The sequence below is a fragment of the Parambassis ranga genome, chromosome 17, assembly GCF_900634625.1.
Source record: "Parambassis ranga chromosome 17, fParRan2.1, whole genome shotgun sequence".
In the NCBI taxonomy this organism is placed as follows: Eukaryota; Metazoa; Chordata; class Actinopteri; family Ambassidae; genus Parambassis; species Parambassis ranga.
Genome location: NC_041037.1, coordinates 9,289,190 through 9,310,636, shown reverse-complemented (window position 1 = coordinate 9,310,636; position 21,447 = coordinate 9,289,190). Strand labels below are relative to the sequence as shown.

At 41.0% G+C, this 21,447-nt stretch overlaps 1 protein-coding gene across 2 annotated transcripts in view; it reads right to left on the bottom strand.

The window, feature by feature from the left end:
• Nucleotides 1-1,649: 1,649 nt before the first annotated feature.
• gpc5c (glypican 5c) overlaps nt 1,650-21,447 on the bottom strand; it is an 83,117-nt gene continuing 63,319 nt past the window's right edge. For both annotated transcript variants that reach the window (XM_028428340.1, XM_028428341.1), the window contains 2 exons: nt 17,038-17,179; nt 1,650-3,546 (listed from right to left, as the gene is read on the bottom strand). In XM_028428340.1, coding sequence (XP_028284141.1) covers nt 3,356-3,546; nt 17,038-17,179 — 333 coding nt within the window. In that variant the 3' untranslated portion in view covers nt 1,650-3,355. The remainder of the gene's footprint in view (nt 3,547-17,037; nt 17,180-21,447) is intronic.

Below are 21,447 nucleotides of genomic sequence, written 5' to 3'. Positions count from 1 at the left end.
ACTCAGTTTCACTGCAACAAGCATGAAATAGACTCTGAGGATCAAATACAGTGTGCGTGCAATTGAAAGAGTACAACTCTGAGACAGGGTGTATGTGTGTGTGCGTGAGTGAGGTCACTGGTGTGTGTCTGTGATGATTTTTGTGTTCATTGTGACATTGTGTGCTTTAGCCAGGAAACTCCTATTAGTTATGTGCTCCCAGGCTGATGGCTAAAACAGTGGGAGGAGTGGTGAGACTACTGTCGCCTGATACGCTGCCATCAAATGCTTTTATAATAACTGTGGAGGCAAAAACATTAGTGCTACCCTACAGACCAATTATGAACATATTTGCTTCAGTTCTATTGCAAGGTGCCTTTTTCTATTCTATACACACAACAAAAACACATATTCTGGTCTGGGCAGTAACAACAGATGCAGGACAAACTCCCTCTGTATGCGTATAAAAGGAAATTAATTTTGTGCAAGCAAGTCATCACATCATGTCAGATAAATGATTACAAAAGATGCCATTGGGTTTCTGCTGACTGGAACTAACTGTAATGTGAATGGATTCCAGACCTACTGCGGGGAGGACATTTTAAAGAACTGAGTGTCTGAGGCTAATTGTTAGTCTATGTGACTAATCTGGCTATGTTTCTACCCCACATTATAGTTTTGCAGGTCTATTTACATCTTCTGCACTCTGTTCCTGTTGCAAACAAAGACTTAGCAAAATGCTAAAACATAGACTCAGCTAAAAGCTTCCTAGATACAAACAGGGAAGGTCCGACTGAGAGAGCATAACACACCCAGAGAGACAACTTTACAATCTTACACTGTTGTGACCTTAAGTTGTGTTTTAATGCCTAAGCCCAAAAAGGAAAAAGAAGATGGAAGTGACATTTACAACGGCCTTGAAACACTTATGTACAACATAATAAATTGAAAGTGCCATAAGGAGTATGCAAACGTAGAACTCTCGGATCTACTGTCTGCTGTGGGTTTGAGCAATCCACCAACCCCGCCCGTGTCCTAAGTTGCTCTTTCGCGTGTTTATGTCTTGGCAGAAGACAATGACTGATTTGTGTATAAGTGCACAATAAAACATGGCAATTTCACAAAAACAAAGACAAGATTTGTATCAGTGTGCATAAATACAATCTTTGAGTACATGACTATTTCATGTAATGAGATGAGGCTGCATTCGATATTACTGGGATTATCAATCCCTGCTTATTTCTTATTCCTTTCCCTTTAAGTAATGTGTCCTCCTCGCTGTCTAATATGTCTCTTTGTGACTACACACCATGAAATAGTGAAGAGCATACACATGAATACAGGTGGTATTAAGTAGATTAAGTTAAAGATGGGTGGATCTATGCTGGAAGTTACATAATTTACCAGTAGAACAAAGGTGTTCCTGTCCTAACAGGCATGATATGGGAGTGGGACACACAAGAGTCCAAAAACAAGTTGGGAATATAAAGTGAGAACACCTGTGTGGACGTATCATGGGTGTGTACAGCCTTCTGTAAACATCGTTTCCCGTAAAATCAGTGACCTGTTTTTTAAGGAGAGGCTACGGATAGAGCGATAATAGAGCTCGACCAGGCTGTGTATCGCACCGATACAAAAGAGGCGAAATGAGACACAAAACAAATGGCGAGTGATGTAAAATATGTACATTTATACACATGCGTGGGATATGTAGGATTGTAAGTGATCAACGGGAACGGGAACGAAACACATACATGGAGGAAAACATGGAAACATGACGACACATTTGAGCTTAACCACTCTTCCTTAACTGCAGATTTTTTTAATGGTGTGTGTGTGTGTGTGTGTGTGTATATTGATGTTCTGTAGTGTATATAGCTTAAATACTGTATCTGTGTAGCTTTTACATAGGGCACAGTCAGCATCTGGGGCACACACATTCATCATCCTCATTCACACAGGTACTGTCCTGGCGCCAGCAGATGCAACATTCTCCTCTACACCATAATAAAAACAGAGGAAGCCATAATAGAAGGCGCTTGGTTTTTGTTTTCTCCATTCCCATGTGAAATCATTTAAAACACATAAGATTTTACTGTTTTTTTTTTTGATGGAATTCCAAGGAATGGTCTTCAGACATTGGAGCTTTTTTACTCCAGGGATTGAGGACTAACACAATAGTTAAATCTGCAATGGATTAAACAATAGATGCACACATTTCCTTGTGCTAAATTGTTTTTTTTTAAATTTCCAAGCCATCATCTGGAACCTGAACATTGTCCCAATTCAATCATTACATAATTTGGATTACTTTTGTAGGTTATTCATGCATTAATGTGCAATTCAACAAGCAAAAACACAAAACTGGATGCACAATAAACATTAGTAATATCAACAATGTACAGACTTTGTTCAAAATGTTCAAAATGGGCCTGAGGTGATAAATGATGCACATTCCTGCTTTATTTTGTAACATTAAATCATTTTTTTCCTGTCTTTTTTTTGGATTGAACCCCATTCACAGCTAACAAACAAAAGACATTCAGCTCAATCAGTTCTTTTAGGATCAGCACTTCATCAAATCCTTCCACCTATATACAATTACATACTATACACACCTATGTTCAAACCATGTGAGCTCATTACAGTCTAATCCCTGGCCAAGGTACACAGTCATTTAGAGTGTATCAAATCTGCCGATCTGGGCCAGACACCTGGGGTAGATCTATCAGTCTATCATGCATTCCTTAATCCTCAAAAAGAAAATGAGTTTTTTTTTCCCTAAATGAGCTGAAATCGTCCACCTTGCTGAAAAGTGGTGCAGTGCTGTGATGATTTTTTATTTTTTGTTGTTTTTGTTTTGTTTTAGCCTGAAATGATAAGTATAAACCAGCAGCAAGAGGAGACAGCTGTTCTGGTATATGTAAAAGAAAAAAACAAACAAAAAAAGCAAGTAAGTGAGTGTTTACATTTGTAAGTGTTTCTTTAAGTAAAATCAGAATGATGCCGTCGAGGAGCTGTCTGTAAGGCAGACACATGTCTAGCCCAAGACAGCGTCGTTGTAGTGGAAACAGCAAGCCTGATGTTTATAGATGAGCGTGCATGGAATCAAATTTTCATCACCCACACGGGTGATGCTGCATGACGACGGCTTCCCGCAACAGCCTCCAGTCTAACAGTCTCCTACAACTCTGTCCACAGTTTGCCCTTTTCACTGTTTGTGTTTTTCTTTCGATACCATCCATCCATGCAGGCTGAGGACAGGAGTTAAGTATAACATGTGTGATATGTTGATATGATGTGAGTGTCTGTGTGCATGTGTAGGCTCCTTAAAGTGGCACGGGGGCGAGGGCTGGATTCACAGACGGCGCCAGCATCAGAACAGGATCCACTGCAAGCAAAGTCCAGCAGAGAGCAATGCCATGCTCCAGGGTCGCGCCCAGCTGGCAGATGGCGAGCCCCCTATCACCTTAACTGACGGGGGTTTAGAAGGGTTTTCGTGTGAGCTGTCACTTCCTGCATGTCTCCCAGTTGACTTTTCTTCAGCTGAGACTTCCTTATGTACCACTAGAGGAAAAAAAACAGAAAGATAGATAAAAGAAAACCAATTGATTAATAGTTTAGCTTTCAACTGTGATGATGGTAGCAGGGTTTGTGCTTGTAGGATGATGAGCTCCTCCTATATATATATATATATATATATATATATATATATATATATATATATATAGGAGGAGCTCATCATCCTCATCATCCAATCACCTCATTCCAAGAGGTTTTCAGAAACAATCAGACATAAAAATGATGTATGATTACATCTGCTGCAGTTAAAGTGAGTTCATATGCACATCAGAGGAAACACAGCTGTGGCTGCTTCAGTTGAAAGCACCCATAATTTACTGTCAAGAGTGCTTTAAAAATGTTCACAAATGCATTTACAGTGCCACTGTGTTAGAGTTCGGCTACTAATTCACTTTCAATTGTACACATACAAACCGCTGCCCTTGGCCACGCTGTATACAGACCGGATACACAGAGGGGACACTGTAAGGCCAGGAGGGACAGCTGCTACAAGAATGTATATATTCTGCACTGACACACACGTCCTTCTTTATTTATATATATGATGGACTTGTTCACACAGCCAAGTGTCACATTCCAAGTTTTTCAGAGGTTATAGAGTTTGTGCTTGTGCAGGGAGGATGACAAGAAATATGTTGATGTAATGCTAACTTTCGTTTAGTCGAGATATTGAGCCTAAACTGCAGGAGAGGTCTTGGTAGTAATGACCTTTTTTGTTGTCTAATACATATAATTTATCTTAAATCCAATGGCAATAAAATCCATTAATCAATCATGTCAACATTTGTTGGGATTTGTATTATTTTGTGTAAAAGATACACACATATAAAAGAGAACCCAGAGTACACAGAAGACCATCACAGGCATTTACAGTCTGAGAGGGGCCTATAATACTGGACAGCAACACACAGGCAAGCAGAAAAAAGCATGAAGCAGCTATGCTCCACATCAATACGCCCGCTCCCATGCTGTGAATTCTCTGGACAGCTATCTGCTCTAGGCATAACCTTAAGGTAGCCTGACCATGACAAAGGTAGCCGATTCTGACATTTGTGTCTGCACATGCAGCTTTGTCCAGGTACAGAGAAAGTGTGAAAAGATGGGGTGAGTGGTGACAACGTGTTGGTGTGTCTAAAATGAGAAGGAAATGAATTCCTTCTGCTCATTACCCATCCTTCTTTCCACCTCCTCACTGTGGATCCCAGCACGACCCAACCCAGATAAGTGCATCAATGAATTAGAGGCAGATTAACACCCTTGGCACAGCAGGTGCACACTCACACACACACATGCTTAATCCTATAGTTAACTTGACATTACATATATCACACAGTGATTCTGACTGCCATAAAGGAATTTGTCTAGAGTTCAGGTGTTTAATTAAATACAGTCTAACCTGTGAGACGGCTTTGCTGTCAAACTACTTGACAGCCAGGTGTGTGATAAATGAACAGATATTACACACATATTACCAGAAAAGCTTCAAATACCAACTCAATTATTTCTTCAAGATATAAAAGAGAAAAATGTTTTGCCTTCTTAAATTTTTACTTAATATTTTCTTTTCTTTTCTTATTTTTCTAAAAATACATTCTTTCCTTTCACACATCAACCCATCCTTAACTGTCCACTTGGGTTTGTAAACATGTGTGAATGGGGCTAGGCAGGGCTCTAGAGAGAAGTGTTTCCCGTGCCAATGGTTTTTGTTGTTCCAGTAGACAATAGACAAAGACATCATTTATACCAAATCAGATTGCTGTTATTGTTTCAGTGGAAATGGGATGCATCTCATTGGGGAGATGTCAGAAATCAGCATCTGAATGGGCCAACACAACACTAATACTGTTCCACTGCAAGCTAACCAACGGGCTAATTAATGAGGCAGATCCATGCCAAAACAACCACTACAGCTAAGACAAGCATACTGCCGGACAGTTAAGCAGGTATTCAGAAATGCATTATGTAAGGATGCAATAAAAGTAACAATGAGGGTCAATAGCCATTAAAGTTAAAATTGCATAACCAGGTACACATTATAAAAACACACTTAGAGCTCATTCACTGTGTCCAGTGTCAAGGGGCTGGGATAACATACACCTTGACACCTTGATGACATGATGACTGAAAGATGTTTTCACGTAGAGAAATTAAATTAAAAAGCCTAATTCACTGCAAAATCAATGGTTGTAAGACGTGAAGTATATTAGTCACATGCAGTAAAGAACTCCAGCGGCAGGTATCTGACAGCAGATGCATAGTGCAATACTACATGGTGCCATCTCATCTTGCCATTCTTACTTTTAAACAACGCAAAATGTTCGACATTCATTGAGTGGATAATAATTCAAGTTTCTCATTTTTTGGGGGTTAATTATCAAACCTGTCAAGTAAAAAAGAAAAGAAAAATACAACCAGGATCACTTTGACAGCTGTAAACCTGTGCCAAACAGAATATGTTAAAGGACTAATACAAGACAGTCATAAAAATGACCTTACTGTGGATAAACTATACTGTCACCAGATAACAGTAGCCCAAAAACAGTGTTTGTAAAGTCATGGTGACAAAGTTCATACAAGGCAAAAATAAATAAATAGAAACCCTAAAAAACATTCTGACAGACTTATGCCCCCCAAGAGTTCAGCTAAGATATCACCTTGCTAAGAACAGACAATCTGAAAGCAATACATCTGTGGCAGACCTCATGCTGCTGACAGAGGAGGCACACAGTTGATCTGTTCTTCAGGTTCGTTTCTGAACATAAATGCCTGTTGTTGAGTCATAGCGTATATCTGTTCCTATATCAGTTTATCTGAGAAAAACAACAAATAAACAACAATTGCAAAAACATAATGGTACAGAAATGATAAGTGGTGATATATATGTACAAATATTGTTTTTTTTAGACCAGAAGATGTATTAAAAAAATTTCTGCTCCTAAAAGCAAGGCACAACTTAGAGGTAAAAATAAACAAATAAACAAACAAAAACAGGAGGGCAGGAGGATAATGGAATGCGATGTTGTAGTCATAATGAGACAATGTTAGCAGATAAGCCGAGCTTCATAAGCTGGCTCATGTGTAAATCCTCTAAATACGGCAGTGGGGTGGAGGAAGAGGGAGAACAAGCAGGAGAGAAAAAATACAGAATGTGGGAGGGAGTGAAGAATGACACAGACGGTTCCAGGAGGAAAACAGTTACTTTGGCTTCTCAGTATGAGAAAGACGAATGGCCGTCGTCACTTGTATCACGACAGATGGAATCAATCAACTAAGGCGACATCAAGGCTATGCGGTGTCACATGGACATGCTTCTTCCATTACAACAGTCAATGACGTGTGTTCTCCATCAGTGAAATACAAATGTGATCTGATTTGTGAAATGTTTTATAATAAGCAACAAACATGCAGTTACAGAAACAAAAACAGGACCTCAGACTGTGTGTGTGTCATTCAGAGGAGGAGAACGAGAATCACTTTGTCCCTTGTGACTGAGCTACCTTCATATGTGCTCAGTTTAAGGACCTTGCTGACCTCTGTGTTGGCTTCATGTGTGAGAAATAGTTCATAGCGTCCTCTGCCACTAATGCCTCTCCAGATGGGTAGCTTGTGTTTCCCACTGGCTAAAGAGGAACAACAGCTGCTTCTAACAAGCCTGGCCACAGCATTGAGGAAGAGGAGGAACCCAGGCTTCAGCCAAGAGGGAGGAGGGAAATGAAGAGGAATAAAGGTTGCAAGGTGAGTGGGAGGAATAACAAACTATCATTTCTTGAGAAACAAAATCTGAAGGACAGCAGATTTTATAATGGTTTTCAAGGCAACTGTGTTGGTATATGCTCTTTCTCTGAGCGCTGCACAGCCACTGCTGCATCACAGATTAAAACCTCAACCTAAAACCTGGGAAGAGGGAATTCAGAGAAACAGCTCACAGACAATTCTCTCTCTGTCTTCACGTGATAAGATTTGGTGCGTCTTTTTCTGGAATATTTACAGGCAAACACAGAGAGGCAGTAATGGGGCAACAGGGTCGATCTCTGGTCCACATACAGTATACGTTTTGAATGCCTCTGTGTGTGCTGTGCATGCCTGCATACACTGCTTGGCTCAACACAAGCTGTAATCCATAAAGGAATGGTGCTACTGTACACTGAGGCTTAGCAAGTTGTCACACAACTTGATATCAAGATGACAAGGCGTGCGGAACACACACTGGTAGCCATTGCAAAAACTGATGCAACAAAAACTGTATTGTTGATGTACTAAAGTTACTTCATTAGACTTTGACCTGTATATCATGAGCTCTGAGCACTTCTGTGCTTCTGTGCTGGTTTGATTTGCGGCACATTAAGGGAGTGTTGCGTAGGTGGGTGGGGGTCAGTAAACTTGCTTCTCCCCTCTCTCATTTGCACTGCTTTCCTCTCCACCCCTGCCTTAACCTTACAGCATGTCTCCCCCTGCTAAGCAGTTGATGGGAGGCGGATGCAGAGGGGGCTGTGATGGTGTGTGTGTGTGTTGTAAAGCAGCTCACAGGTCTGGGTTTTGACAAGGCCACTGGATTTGCCTCATGGCAATGTTTCATTAACAGAGGTGGCCTCTGACACAGTTCTTACACAAGCAGACACATAAATGTAAGTATGCACACTAGAAGAAAAAAAGGTGTATAGTTGATATACAGACACACACACAGGCTATAATAGGGGGAAAAAAGTTCAACTGCCACAGCCTTGCCAAGCAGCTTAATAATGACACTGTTGATTTTCTAGATCAATCCTCATTTGCTGTAAAATAAGATCCTGCAGTAGCCGCTCAGGCTCTGAAGCGTGGGTGCCAGCTTACTGTTATTCAAATGCAGTTGACTGAGTAAAAATGATTTGTACCATTAGTGTCTGTCACCATGGACAGGGCTTTGGATTCAACCTGATGTGTAACCTCTGCCAGATATTTGCTGGTGTACCTGGCATCTTTCTCTTTTGAAAGGGCTCTCTGGCTTCACAGCGAAGCGCGAGAAGCGCCTCTCATCTGATTTTATACAGCCACTCTATGTGCATGTAAACCTCTGGCTAATTCTAAAAAAGTAAAACATCCATCCATCTATCAACAACCGCTTTATCTGGTAAAACAATTTATAAACAACAAAAGTGCATTTTGACGTAAGAAGTTGATCACTTGAAAGTCTGCTGTTGACATTTTATAGTCTTTAGGATGCAAGCTCTTTGTAATTGTTAAAGGGTTACACTGACTAAGATTTTTGTCAAATGGTTAAAAGGCAACAAAGTGTATTCATGTTTTCCATGCTAACATGTTGTTTTTGGTTTTAGCTACCAGTTTATCTGCATGTGTAGGTGAGAGCTTTAACATTCCTACATAAAATGACACTTTGTATGCAACATGGCGTCATTACATGTACATGGAGCCCTTTACACACAAGCATCTTTTTATCATTCCTGGACCTAGCCAGCTACTAGTCTGCCTCCAATCAGACCTCTGGACACCAATAAAAGAGTAATGTTGCTCTTGGTGACAATGTATCATGGGTATCTTGACACTGTTTGCTGCAACAGTAGAATGCTAAAACTCTGTGGGTCACTCTGTTTCTTAAGGCCTCTCTTTCACTGTCTCACACAGACATTTACCCTCCCAAGCCCTCACACAACATTTTCTTATCTCTTTTCACTCGCACTGTCTTTACAAAAAAAGGAGTGGGGTTAGAGGGTGGAGAGGAATTCACACAGTCCACTACTGGCCATCTATCTCTGTGCTGTTTTTGTCCATGACTCACTCTTTATGTGATGGCATGTAAGACAGGGGCTCCTCACCCCCATCAAACTAATCTCCTTATTCTGTTTTCTAAGTAACACACTAGATTTGTGCACACACAAACACACAAATCTGAGAACTGTCCCGTTTGTTCACAGGCAACCTGTGTAGGGGAAGCAGAACTTGTAGAGGTCCTCTGTCAGGCCGCTCAAGGGGCTAAAGGGTCTAAAATGCTGGGGCACCAGTGGGGTACACATCTTAGACTACAGCTAACCTAGCAACGGGCACAGCACCATGGCAACTCCCAGGCATGGATCAGCGCAATGGAATCTGTCCAGTCCTAGTCTTGGCTGTAGCAGACTATTAAGCTTCTTGACAAGATTAAAATTTACACCCTTTTATACACACAAACACGTACAGCACAGAAACAAATCGGAAAATGGGGCCCTGGGAGGACAGTGACCTCCACCAGTCAATGTGACAGATTCACAAGATGAAGTGAAAAAAAAGGCAGCCTCCATTTAGGAGGGAAGTAAAAAGGCCCAGCACAACTTCTCAATCTCACACACAGATGCACACATATCACTATCCAGACAGGAACGCACACTCACACAACACCTGTGTGCACTCAAACACCAGATGCCTCATTGCATTGGCAGGTGTCAGGTTGTCCTTGTAGACAGACGAGCGTGAAGGATGCACAAATAAACTCACATTCATATTCTTTCTCTCTTTCTCACACACACATGCATGCACACACTTCATCACCATCCATTATAGTCAAGAGGAAGTGCACATCAGGTACCCCTCAAGAGACACGGTGTGTGTCTTTTGACACCACATCCCCTGCTCCACCTGGAATCAGCTAAATGATACAGATAACTCGAGATGAATGCTTTCACCTGTTCCTTTCTCTGCAACAGAACCTTGGCACACATGTAGAGTTGGTATGTCATTAATGACGCACTAAAATCACCTAAATGGAAAGTGGAGTCAGTATATTTACATGAATTCATCAAAACAGCCCTAAATGAGCATTATTAAATTTGCCTATTAGGCCTACATAGGCTTTCCTATACGAGGTGGGGGTGTAATAAGTCTTTGGACATATTGGGTTGAGAAGGATCCAAAACAAATGAAGAAGACCACATTGAAATTAAATTCAAATGAAGTCCCTGAATTGAGACATATTTAGAGAAGTGCAATCTCACCTTAAGTACTCACAAAAAGATCTAAAATATTCAACACTTGAGTGTTTGCTGTTGATGTTCAAGTGACACTAAGGACTGAGAGTAGAGAGTAGTAGCAGCAGTGTGCGCACAAAAGTGAAGTGGAGAGAACAGAAGTCTTGTCATGCTCCATATGATCGACCTCCTCTGAATTAAACAGATCGCTGATACTCGCCTTCTAAACTTCAAAGTGTTTTCAGAGATCTGTGTGGATAAGAAAAAAAAATTTTACACAGCGATGCTATAAATGTTTGATTTTGAGTGGGCGAGTCAAATACTTTGATGTAAACTCTTGGTTGTGTAACTGACTGCAGTTTCAGAATCATATTACCTAGACCTGCACACTACGTGTGCCCCTTCAAATCTAATCAGCTGAATGGGTGAGAGGTCAATCCCCTCCCAGCCCTCAGGCCTGACAGTCTCTTCCAGGTTCAGCACTAATTGCCACATTAGTTATGGATAAGGGAAGAGCTTTGTCGCTCTCACCGCTGGTCAGTGGGATAGACCCTTAATCTAAAGTGACTTGTCTTGCAGGTGTGTGTCTCTTTGATGCATGCACGTACATAAAGCTGCAAGTAGTCAATACAAAAATAGGCTCATTGCTTCATTATCTGACTACTCATGCAAGGCTAATGTACTTTTTTCCCTTTAAAGCAAACAAAAGCATCTTTTCTGAGTTTCAGACACTTCTTCCCACTTTCTTAATAGGAAGAAACCAACTAAACTGAAATGTTTTCATACTGTTTCTTCTTCTCACCACACCTAGTTTGTACTTCCCCCTGCATACCAGTGCTGAGATGAGACAAAGAGGATCATACTCATCCCTGCTTATCCTTCCACTGTATTTTTCAATAAAAATGGAATGTTTGCCTTTATTTGCTCAGTACAGCAGGAATGTCAGTTTCTGTGTTAGTAGCCAGGTTCAGGCTCCAGGCGAGGCAAGACAATCAAAGGAGGGGGGGGGGGGGGGGGGTCACTCATGTCTCACACCCACCAACCCACCCCTTTACCCTTCATTCCCATCTCAACCCCCCAGAGTAGAAGCCCTGGTTTGGGGGCAGTAATAAAGCAGATGAAATAAACACAACGTAGCCTCAGCTGTAGGTCTGTTTGCTGATATGTGCAGCAGCAAAATGGCAAATTAATTGACTAGATAAATAAATATGGTCCCAGTGACAATCAAAGTATGACCAGGAAGAGAAGGAATGTTGTGTGCTGGGCTGTAACACACACACAAAAAAACTGAAGTCTCAGCCACTGAATCTGCAGCTTTCAATAAAGAACTTTTTATGAGTCTGGACACCATCTTTAAAATGCCATTTACTGCTCAGAAACCTGCACATGTTGTAAGAATTTCTTGTTATATAGTGAATAAGAGTTCCTTCCGTGTCATGTAGTAAAGCCTTTTATCTAAATCACTGTCTTTCTGTGCCGGTAAATGTCATGGCAACTGTACGAAACGCTAAATTCTTTGCATCATTTTCACTGATTTCTGCGAGTTGTTAACTCCCACCACTTCCTTTGGTTAATAACCTGTTGCCTCTCCAAGGATTCTTTGGTGTTTCCCAACCAGCCTCCCAAAGGTGTGCTGGAGAGGCTCAATCATAAAGACTTTACAGATACTGCTTAGAAAGGAAATGATGATGCTGGCTAATGAGAACCATTCTCTCTGATGACCGTGCGCCTAGGGAGCCTTTCAAGCTAATATGCTCTCAAAGTGCTATAAAAACCACAGGGCAGAATATATGCCAGGCTAGAAAGAAAAAAAAAAGAATCTCACTGAAAGGCAAGGTGGAAGAAGGTATAAAAGGGATGGATGAAGAAAGCAGCAGGAAATGAAAGACAGTTGAGCATGCAAAAATATGTGCAAAAGTGATTATAATAAAACAGAAGGAAAGAAACTTTTTACATTTAGTGCTGCCAAGCATCAAGAAGATTATGCAATAGTGTCAGATAGAACAAATAAATGATTGTGACTCACTCCTCCTACATCTATCTGCAAACCAGACCATCTTCCTGCTCAGCGAAAGCTGTCCCTGATCCTCTTGTTCCTTCTTCTACAAGCCCTGCTCTGCCCTGCGGATCTCTGCCTCAGCCCCTTGAGCTCCAGATGAAAGGCTAAGGGAAATGGCAGTCACACTAGTAATATCCGCACCAGGACACAGCCACTACATCTGCTGGCCAGCCAGCTTCTATGCACGCCAGTCCTAAGGGGCCTTCATTCGGTCCAGGACCTAGGATGGGAAGACTGAGGGTTGGATTGGTTTTATGCTATGGTCTGCCAGGGCATACAAGCACCAAATCCTGCATCCACCTTCCTAACCCTCCTCTCTCACGGTAGATTGAATCATAGGGCTTGTTGCATTTTTCTTTTATGAACCTTAGCTTTTTCTCTCCCTCCATTATGTCTACCTGCCTCTGTTACCTCATGTACTGTAACATCAAATTAGAAAGCTGTACCCCTACGTTGTTTACCCTGCTTGAGACCTTTTCCTCTCCCCTTCACCTTTAGCTATGACCTAGAGGCCTCAGCCATAATCTCCAACCTTCTCTTCTTCTTGCAAATTTCCTAACATAAAAGGCAGGTGCGTGCTGGGTTCAGGGTAACAGCAGGCTGTAGTGGGCTTGGGGTCGATCCTGTGTAATCCTGCTTACACTGGTGTAGGTTGACTGTATCCTGCCCAAGCAGCCATTCATGTCAGGAATGTGCTTCTCTTGCCAGGGTGAACAGCTGCTGTGCACCTTTATGGCCTTATGGGCTTTGGAGAGAAGTTCACACTATGCCTTTGACGTTCAGGTACAAGAACCTTATTAGGTTGATATGGCTCAGTGTCAAGGTCAGACTCAAAGATATATTGCTTGCCTTTTTGACAGGGGAGTGAAAGGGGGAAAGTCATGATACCTACACAGGGCTGTAGGTACAGATTACAAATATTCACAATCAGTGTGAGTGGGAAAGATTTCCTCTCTGATGTCCTTCAGATTTTAGTCCAAAACCTGCTGACTGTGACCATACAGGCTCACCTTTCCATTAAAAATGTATGTATGTTATTAGATGTTGTGCACACTTCACCATTTACTCAATTTTCTCCCTATAACTAGCAGCTGTAGACTTGATACAGTGTTCAGAGTTTACATCCCTTGGGGTTCACACACACACACAGACACACAGCTACAGCCAGCTGTTCTACACGGGTATGCAAACAGAGACAAGATGCACCATAATCCACTCTTAAATCTGTCATCTTGTCATATTAGGACGATTACGTTTTTGAGCAGAACAATTGCTACTAATGTCTTCATTTAAGTCAGGTTCATCCACTCAGCTGTAGTGTAAGTGTGGAAAAAGTCTGAGGTTGACTTCCTTTTCTTGATGAGCTCACCAGTGTTCCTGACAGTTCCTGGCTGTACGATTCACACTTTTACGCTGCTCATCCCTCCGGCTCAGTCACAGGAAATGTTTATCCATGCATTTGCTTCTCCTCCTTTGAGATGGATAACCTGCTTTCCTTCCTTTGGTTTTTATGACTTCTCACACCCTTATAGCAGCGGGCAGCCTCAACAGCAGCTTTAACACAATGAAAGATTGTAAATTTGCAAATACAAAGGATTTACCAGTATTTGCTTATTAAACTTATACACTAACTTTGCCTGTTTCTGAACATCCGCAGACAATGCTATGTGACTCATATAAGTAGACAGACAAATAAAGCACTGTTGAAACTTTTGGAGTCTCCTTTCTTTTCTTAACAGAGAGATATCAGTCTGATGTGCCACTGTGGATATTTTAGACATTAATTTGTTAATGATCTATCTACAAATGAATAGCTCCTTTGGAAGGAACAGCATAAGTGTTCCCAGGCTAATACAGTTAATAAGCCATAGTCACGCCACAAAATGTACCACAGTGGAGGGTTTCATAGCTGCAGGGGAGATGGATAATACGGTTCATTAAAGATTCACTGATTTATTCCTCTGTTCATGTGGCTGTGGTGACAGCAGCTCGTAGATTGACCAGGCCTTCTTTTTCCTCTGGCACACAAAGTACAGTAGCATGTCTCTGGGCAAGAAGACCAGGATGTGAACCAAGATCTATCAGGCATTACATCATGAAGTCAGAATGCACTTTCTTTACAAGCAGAGACACAGGAAGATTGTGACCTTTGCAAATATTGTTTGTAATGTTGCATTTGGCCAGACAGTAGCATTACATGGCAATATGCATTCATATTGACAAACATACTGTGGTTTATGCAGGAAACTGTGTTCATATATATTATCTACCCAGCAAGACTTGCAGTAGTTCCATCACATCTGAATGATGACAGAGACAGTGAGTCTGTTCTCTGCAGATTAGCACTGTTCATTAGCTTGTTAATGAAGTCTCTCTTAGCAGAACAGTGGGTGGTCATGCCCCCTTTCAACATGGACCTCGGGATCTCTGCAACAGCCTTGATGTTTGAATAACCAATAACAGTTTAACCAATATTTGAGCGAACGTCAGAAAAATGTGTTTTGTGAAGTCAAACTTTCTGTCTGCACATCCTCACACATAATTCCCTTTAATCCCATAATGTCATGCTATATGGTCATTAGGGCAAAACGAACATGGAGAAGCAAATGAGGGTATTTAAAGTTTAGTTATTAATTGCCTTTTAAACTTCACCACTACTGTGGATTTCCTGGTAGGGATGGTTTTTCAGCTTCCAAACAAGAGCCCAAACAATAAAAAGTCACATTATGTCAGCTGTAAACTGCTTCTTGCTTCTGTCTCAAGGATAACTGACAGAGAGGCCTGTGTAGAACTGCTCACGTCAAACAGCTTGAAAGAGGTTTATGTACAGTACAAGTCTGAAAATTCAATTCAAGGTCCACAACTTGTAATCTAAAGCAAACAGATGAACATTTTCCAAAATAAGTTTAAAGCCAGCCTTGGCTGGTGTAAATCAGTGATCTGCCAAAAATGGAGCGTCCTTACAGAATGAGAGTTCCATCTATTGCCATTAATCTTTAAAAAAACAAGATGAAGTTCTTTACTCAGAGCTGTCATATAATGGTTCCGCTGCTGTGATTTATTTTTATAGATACTGACAGGCCAATCACCTTTCCAAAAGGTGCGATTTTGTAACCCAATGACAAACTGTCTCATAAAAGCTAAAAGACAGCTGAACAGGCAGCAGAGTTCACCAGAATATGGATTTATACTTTGAAGAGAGACTAATGGGGTTTGTTCAGCAAATCTCAGACTGTGGTTTCGATTGATTATCCCCTGCTGTTGGGAAACTGGTGCTGCTGTCAGAGCTCTGACAAAAGCTGGCCCCATGTTTGTCAGCCCTGCCCCAACACTGAGCAGAGCTGACCTGTCCAGGACCTGTGTGTAACTAGATGGTAATGACTATTGATTGGAGGATTAACTGTATTATGGTGTTTATTACCGTCTTGCTACCCAGCTGTACAAAAAGTAGCAGGTTTTTTTTTCAATAGGGCCGCTATAGTTGTGCTGACCCTTATCCCTTGTGAGCATTGTATATACAATAATCTATGCCCAACATTGTGTTAGTGTCTTTGCAGCCCATGAAGTTGAAAGAAGGTCTGTTGCAAATTGTCTTGGTTTGTTTCCTGTATTTCAAATTTTGCTGTCAAGTACCTGATAATCACAATAATAATGATCAATGTTTGAGAACTAGAGAGATGGGCTGTGTGGAAATAAGACTTATAGAATATTTTGAGGAATTTCAGTCTTTTTTTTTTACAGCAAAATGTAGAGAGAGAAAGAGAGGGACATGCACTGGAGAGGAACAAGCAACACAAAGACATCTGGCTGAATTCAGATTAGGGACAATGTAATCACATGGCCAGAATTGCAATCATCTTGCCCACCAGCACACCCCAGTGTCTGTTGCATCTAATGAGGTAGCTGTTAATGTTCACTATGTGCTTGTGTACATCTGTGCAGGATAGAGCCGACATGGCACATGTTATATATGTGGGGAGGCTGCTGAATCAGCAGCTGGCAACTCTGCAGAGGCTCAGCTTACTCAGTTAGGATCTTATCACTGGACATTTCCATGTTTGTATTACCTGTCTACATGCTTTTATATTTTAAGCCAATAGCATCTCCAGATGACCTATTTATCAGCTAGGGAAAATTAGGCATGTTATAAAGCTAACACAAACACTAACACTTTCTCTCTGACATTTTATGTGTGTCCACAGAAGAAAACTAACTTCTTGTCTCAGGATCTGAAGTGCCTCCTGTGCCACAGCCTTTGCTGGAGCTGTGTGAAAATGTGATTGAAAGTAAACCACACAGGGGCAGAGTAGAAATGAAAGTGTGGCAGTGTTTAGAAAACAGCTCACTGAGCTATAGAGAAAAGCAAGAGGGGGGTCACTGTCCTGAGGAAGCAGGAACCAGCTGACTGATAGGAGATCACACCAACTGGCAAAAGGGGAAAGGATTACAAAAATTGTGTGTTGTTTTGTGTTAACTTACAGGTCTTTTCTTGACCATCCCCGGAGGCTTGACAACCATCTTCATCATCACAGTCTGTGGTGCTGCCCTCCTCTGTTTCTCCACTGCCCAGCTCATCCCAGGCCTCCATGTGGTCCAGTTTTGGGAACCTCTCCTGGGTCTCCTACAGAAAACACAGAGAATATGAGGCTCTTCACACACTGGGTGATGTAATATGATACTATTTATGGCAATCCACTCAGAATTCTTGAATTATGGACAAAAATGTGTGCTGTTTGACCTAATTAGTTCATCCAAATAGATGTTTGTCTCAGAAATTCTCATGAGGCTTTTGCTCATCACATTCCTGAAAATTAGATAGATGACATCTTTGACCAATGAAATATAAACTGTGCATCCTTCAGTCCAAGTGGATGTTTGACCTAAATCTGAAGGAGTTTACCCTCTGCGTTTTTGATATATTGTCTTTACGAGTTGAGTTATGTCATGTTGAGAAATGTGCTGTGTCACAGTGACCTTGTCTTTAGACCACCAGTTCATTCTCAGGTCCAAGTTTCTGACACATTTGAAGTTCTCTCCCAGAGATATCACGTTCACAGGGCGATCGCACAAACAAATGGATGTCGCATGAGTGGAGGCATAAAAATAACTGACTCTGAAAGGCTTAATGACTAGTCAGTGCTTTGTTGAATCGTCTGTGTAACAGTTCCGAAGCTGACACTTTACTTCTTTTGCCTTGACAGATCAAGCCCTCTAAATGTCAGCAAGAGCCAACAGATGATGCAGAGCATCCCGGGGAAACAGAAGATCAGCGTGGGTGGCGGAGCGAGTGCAACGGGTGGTAGGATGATGTGCTGCATTTAATCTCAACCTTCACAGTTTTAGGAGGTACCTTTTTTATTTATTTATTTAGTTATTTCAAAAGAATGTATTCTTTTTTAGAAAGCACGTCAATCAAATAATGTTTTTTAATGAGTATTGTATGTTGAGTAGCAAGAAAACAAATCAATTCCATGGCAGCACTTTATTTACATGACAATTAGGATGTCATCTGCAATTATCTCTTGACATCTGCTTATTTTCCTTTTTCTTTAGCATTACTCTGATCCATTCACTGGGGAAATATATCTTGGTGCATCCAAACATTTATCCATTACATCCCTTGTCACAGAACATAAACTTAAACCGTTGCATTAAACTTGATTTATATAACATCATCCTGTGACTACTGAGGTGCAAGACTTTTTCAGCCCGAAGCATGAAAGATGACTCTTTATGATGTCCCCTCCTTCCTAGCATGGAGCCAACTAATTGGACCACCTGCTGGTCCTTCCTGCTGTCCACCACCATCAAGGTGGTCTTTGTTCCTCCACACCATGTCTGACAAGGAGCTCCCCTGACACAACATTAAAATGACCCTCTCTTTCAGCCTCCTCATACTTTAACAGGATGATGTATGGAATGTGTGAAACTATAGAGACACACACACACACACAGCTTGCTCATTGTAAACCCCCCTTTAAGTTGTACATGCATACATGTTCAAACACACTATATTAAACATGCATGAGAAGGCTGATCAATCATGATACACAGCTGACCTTCACGTGGAGGGAGGAACCAGTGAAGGCATGTTGAGTGGGGATTGGGAGGATTGGGGGTTTGGGGGGGGGGGTATCACTGACACCATGCCAGTGACCCACTCAAAGACCTGACAGCAAAGGTGAACTAGTTGTCCCCTGAGACTCCAATGTTCTAAAAGAAGTGTTTCATAAAAGCAAACAAGATTATGTGCAGTGATCATGCAAAGCTGTGACTCCTGCTGCTTCGGCTGCTGTCAAAACACACTCAGTTTTAAATCGCACAAATGACACATCGGTCAATCAAAAGAAGATACCAGCATATAAGTGATCACTGACTAATACTGGTGTTTGCCAGTATACATAGAAATATGCCTGCATTGTGGAGGTTTAACTTAGTGTCAGTGTCATGCATTCCTACTTAATATTTCACACTCACACACCAAGCTAACCAAGGCCTCAGTACAAATGTTGAGGCAAATAATGGCCCTCAAGTACAAGCAGGTAACACAGATCACTTACACTTACACCCAAAGTGAAAGCCATTTTACAATAGCTGCCTGTCTCAGTTTCCCCTCATGGACAGTAAGTTACAATATAAAAATGTGACCACACTGCTTGCACTTTGCATTTTATGGTTATGGATTGGATCATATTACAACCTGCTGACAGACCCTTTGTGTGAAATCTGTACTGGTTTCGCCTGTTCTGGGATTGCAATGTGATATTAGAAGGGGGAAAAAAATAGAACCATCTTTTAGAAGGATCAAAGCTCACTGGAGACCTCGGGATAGTCCAAATAATGCATGCTGCACTGCTAATTCCCACCACATGAATTCAGATTTCTGCAAAAGCCTGCACAAGAATGATAAGTGCTGATAAAAGATAGACAGTAAAAGAGAAATCACTGTCCAATGTTCTGGACATGGATTGTTATTATGTTAAAAGCTAAATAAATAGCACATTCCATGAGTGCACAAGAATTTGCTCTGCTGAGCAGTAGAATGTTCTGTACCATCATCATCCAGATAACCAGTTGGGTATTAAGCTAATAACTATGCCGTTCAGGGGATGTTTAACACAATGCCACTAGGGCCAGCTGTCCTTAAAGCATGTTAATTAGAGAAGGAATCAATTAAGGCACTGTCGCTATGGAAACCACACTCAGTTTAATTGTTGCCTGGCTGCTGTCCAATGCAGTTTGTTGTTGTTGTTGTTTTGATTATGTCAGGACTGCGAGTGTCAGAGCTTTCTGTTCCGTGTTTAATTGTGGTAGTCTAACAAACATAACAAATTTGTCCTCACAGTTGAAGTAAAACAGGCACAACATTCCGATACAAGCACTTGTAGGCTGTTGATAGCATAATAAAGAGTGAACAGTCTCTCTTTCTCTTTTCCTATCTGCTCTCTGCTTATCTTCTCACACACATATACTAAGCAGTGCCCTTTAAATACAAAACAGACTGTCACTATTAAAATGTTGTCTAGCAGACAACAGCTCAGAACAACCATATATTTTTCAGTGTGAGGAATGGTCTGTTTATGTCATTAAAAACAACGGCACCCTCCTTTTGCTTCATTCTTTTGATCTGTGACCTATAGACAAATGAGTGGGTTATCTGAATAGCAGCAGCTGTCATGTGTTAAAGCCTAATGTTACTTTAAAGGCTCCATATTACAGATCGGGCCTGTGTATCTGTGTTGCACTCTATATATACAACAAGACATCCTAAAGAGGACTCTTTGCTCTTTGCTGTCTCTCTTCTAGTAGATTACACAGTTCGCATACATGTCTGACTCACAAGAACCAATGCTAGTGAACGTACATTGTTTTTAAATTGATGGAGAGAACAAAGAAGCTAGTGAATGGCCTTTCATTGTTTTTGTTAGCCTGTAGACAGTGATGCTAAAACTACAACTAGTACAACTAGATCCATTTTTTTATACATGCACTGGGAATTTTTAGCTTATCCTCACCAGGAATGCATAACATGAGGTTAATATTTCAGTCCTTGAAAATGGAACATGTGTATGTGTTATGTGTTCAATAGGGGATCAGACTCACCCCAGTGGCAGCTAAAAATGTCACTCATACAATGGAAACAGTTTCATCATAAAATCAGTATAATGTTACGAATTTGTGTTTTTTAAGATTCCAGCTGTGACTAAAAACTAAAGTCTGCTGTGGTTGGAAACTTAACACAAGTGAGAGTGAAAGTACACCACATTGTACATTGTACATTGTACTGAATGATCTCCTTACTTGGACTGTATTAGTTCCATGATCACATGATGTCAGGCCGTACTATTATATATCCCATTACTATAAATAGAACATAATATTAGGCATTATGTCCTGATGTTCCTTTAGCATCCATCACCATGTGTCACGAAATGTATTATTGTAAAGACATGTTTTGTTGACGTAGGAAAAAGTCCAGCATGTTATGCTATTGTGTAAGTTGCTTATGAGCCTGTTAGTGATCTGTCTATATGACACTTTATCTGCATGGGGTTGCTGTGACTGGATTTGTCATCGAGCAAAAGATGGGGGAGGACAACAAACACAGAGAGGCTGACATTTAGAACAAGCACACACACACAAAACAGAGAGATGCATTTCACTTTTGCAACTTCACATTCTACCCATGTGTTTTGAAAGCAAACAACTAAAACTGAAGTGTATCTGTCTGATCTATTTCTACCCGAATGGCTTACATCTTCATTTTCTTATATATTCTGTATACTGAACTGCAGCCTTACAAATTCAATGTATCTTGTGAACTTAATTACGAGGTATGAAATGAAGCCGGCGTATCATTCAGTGACAAAGGTCAGACATAAGATTCAG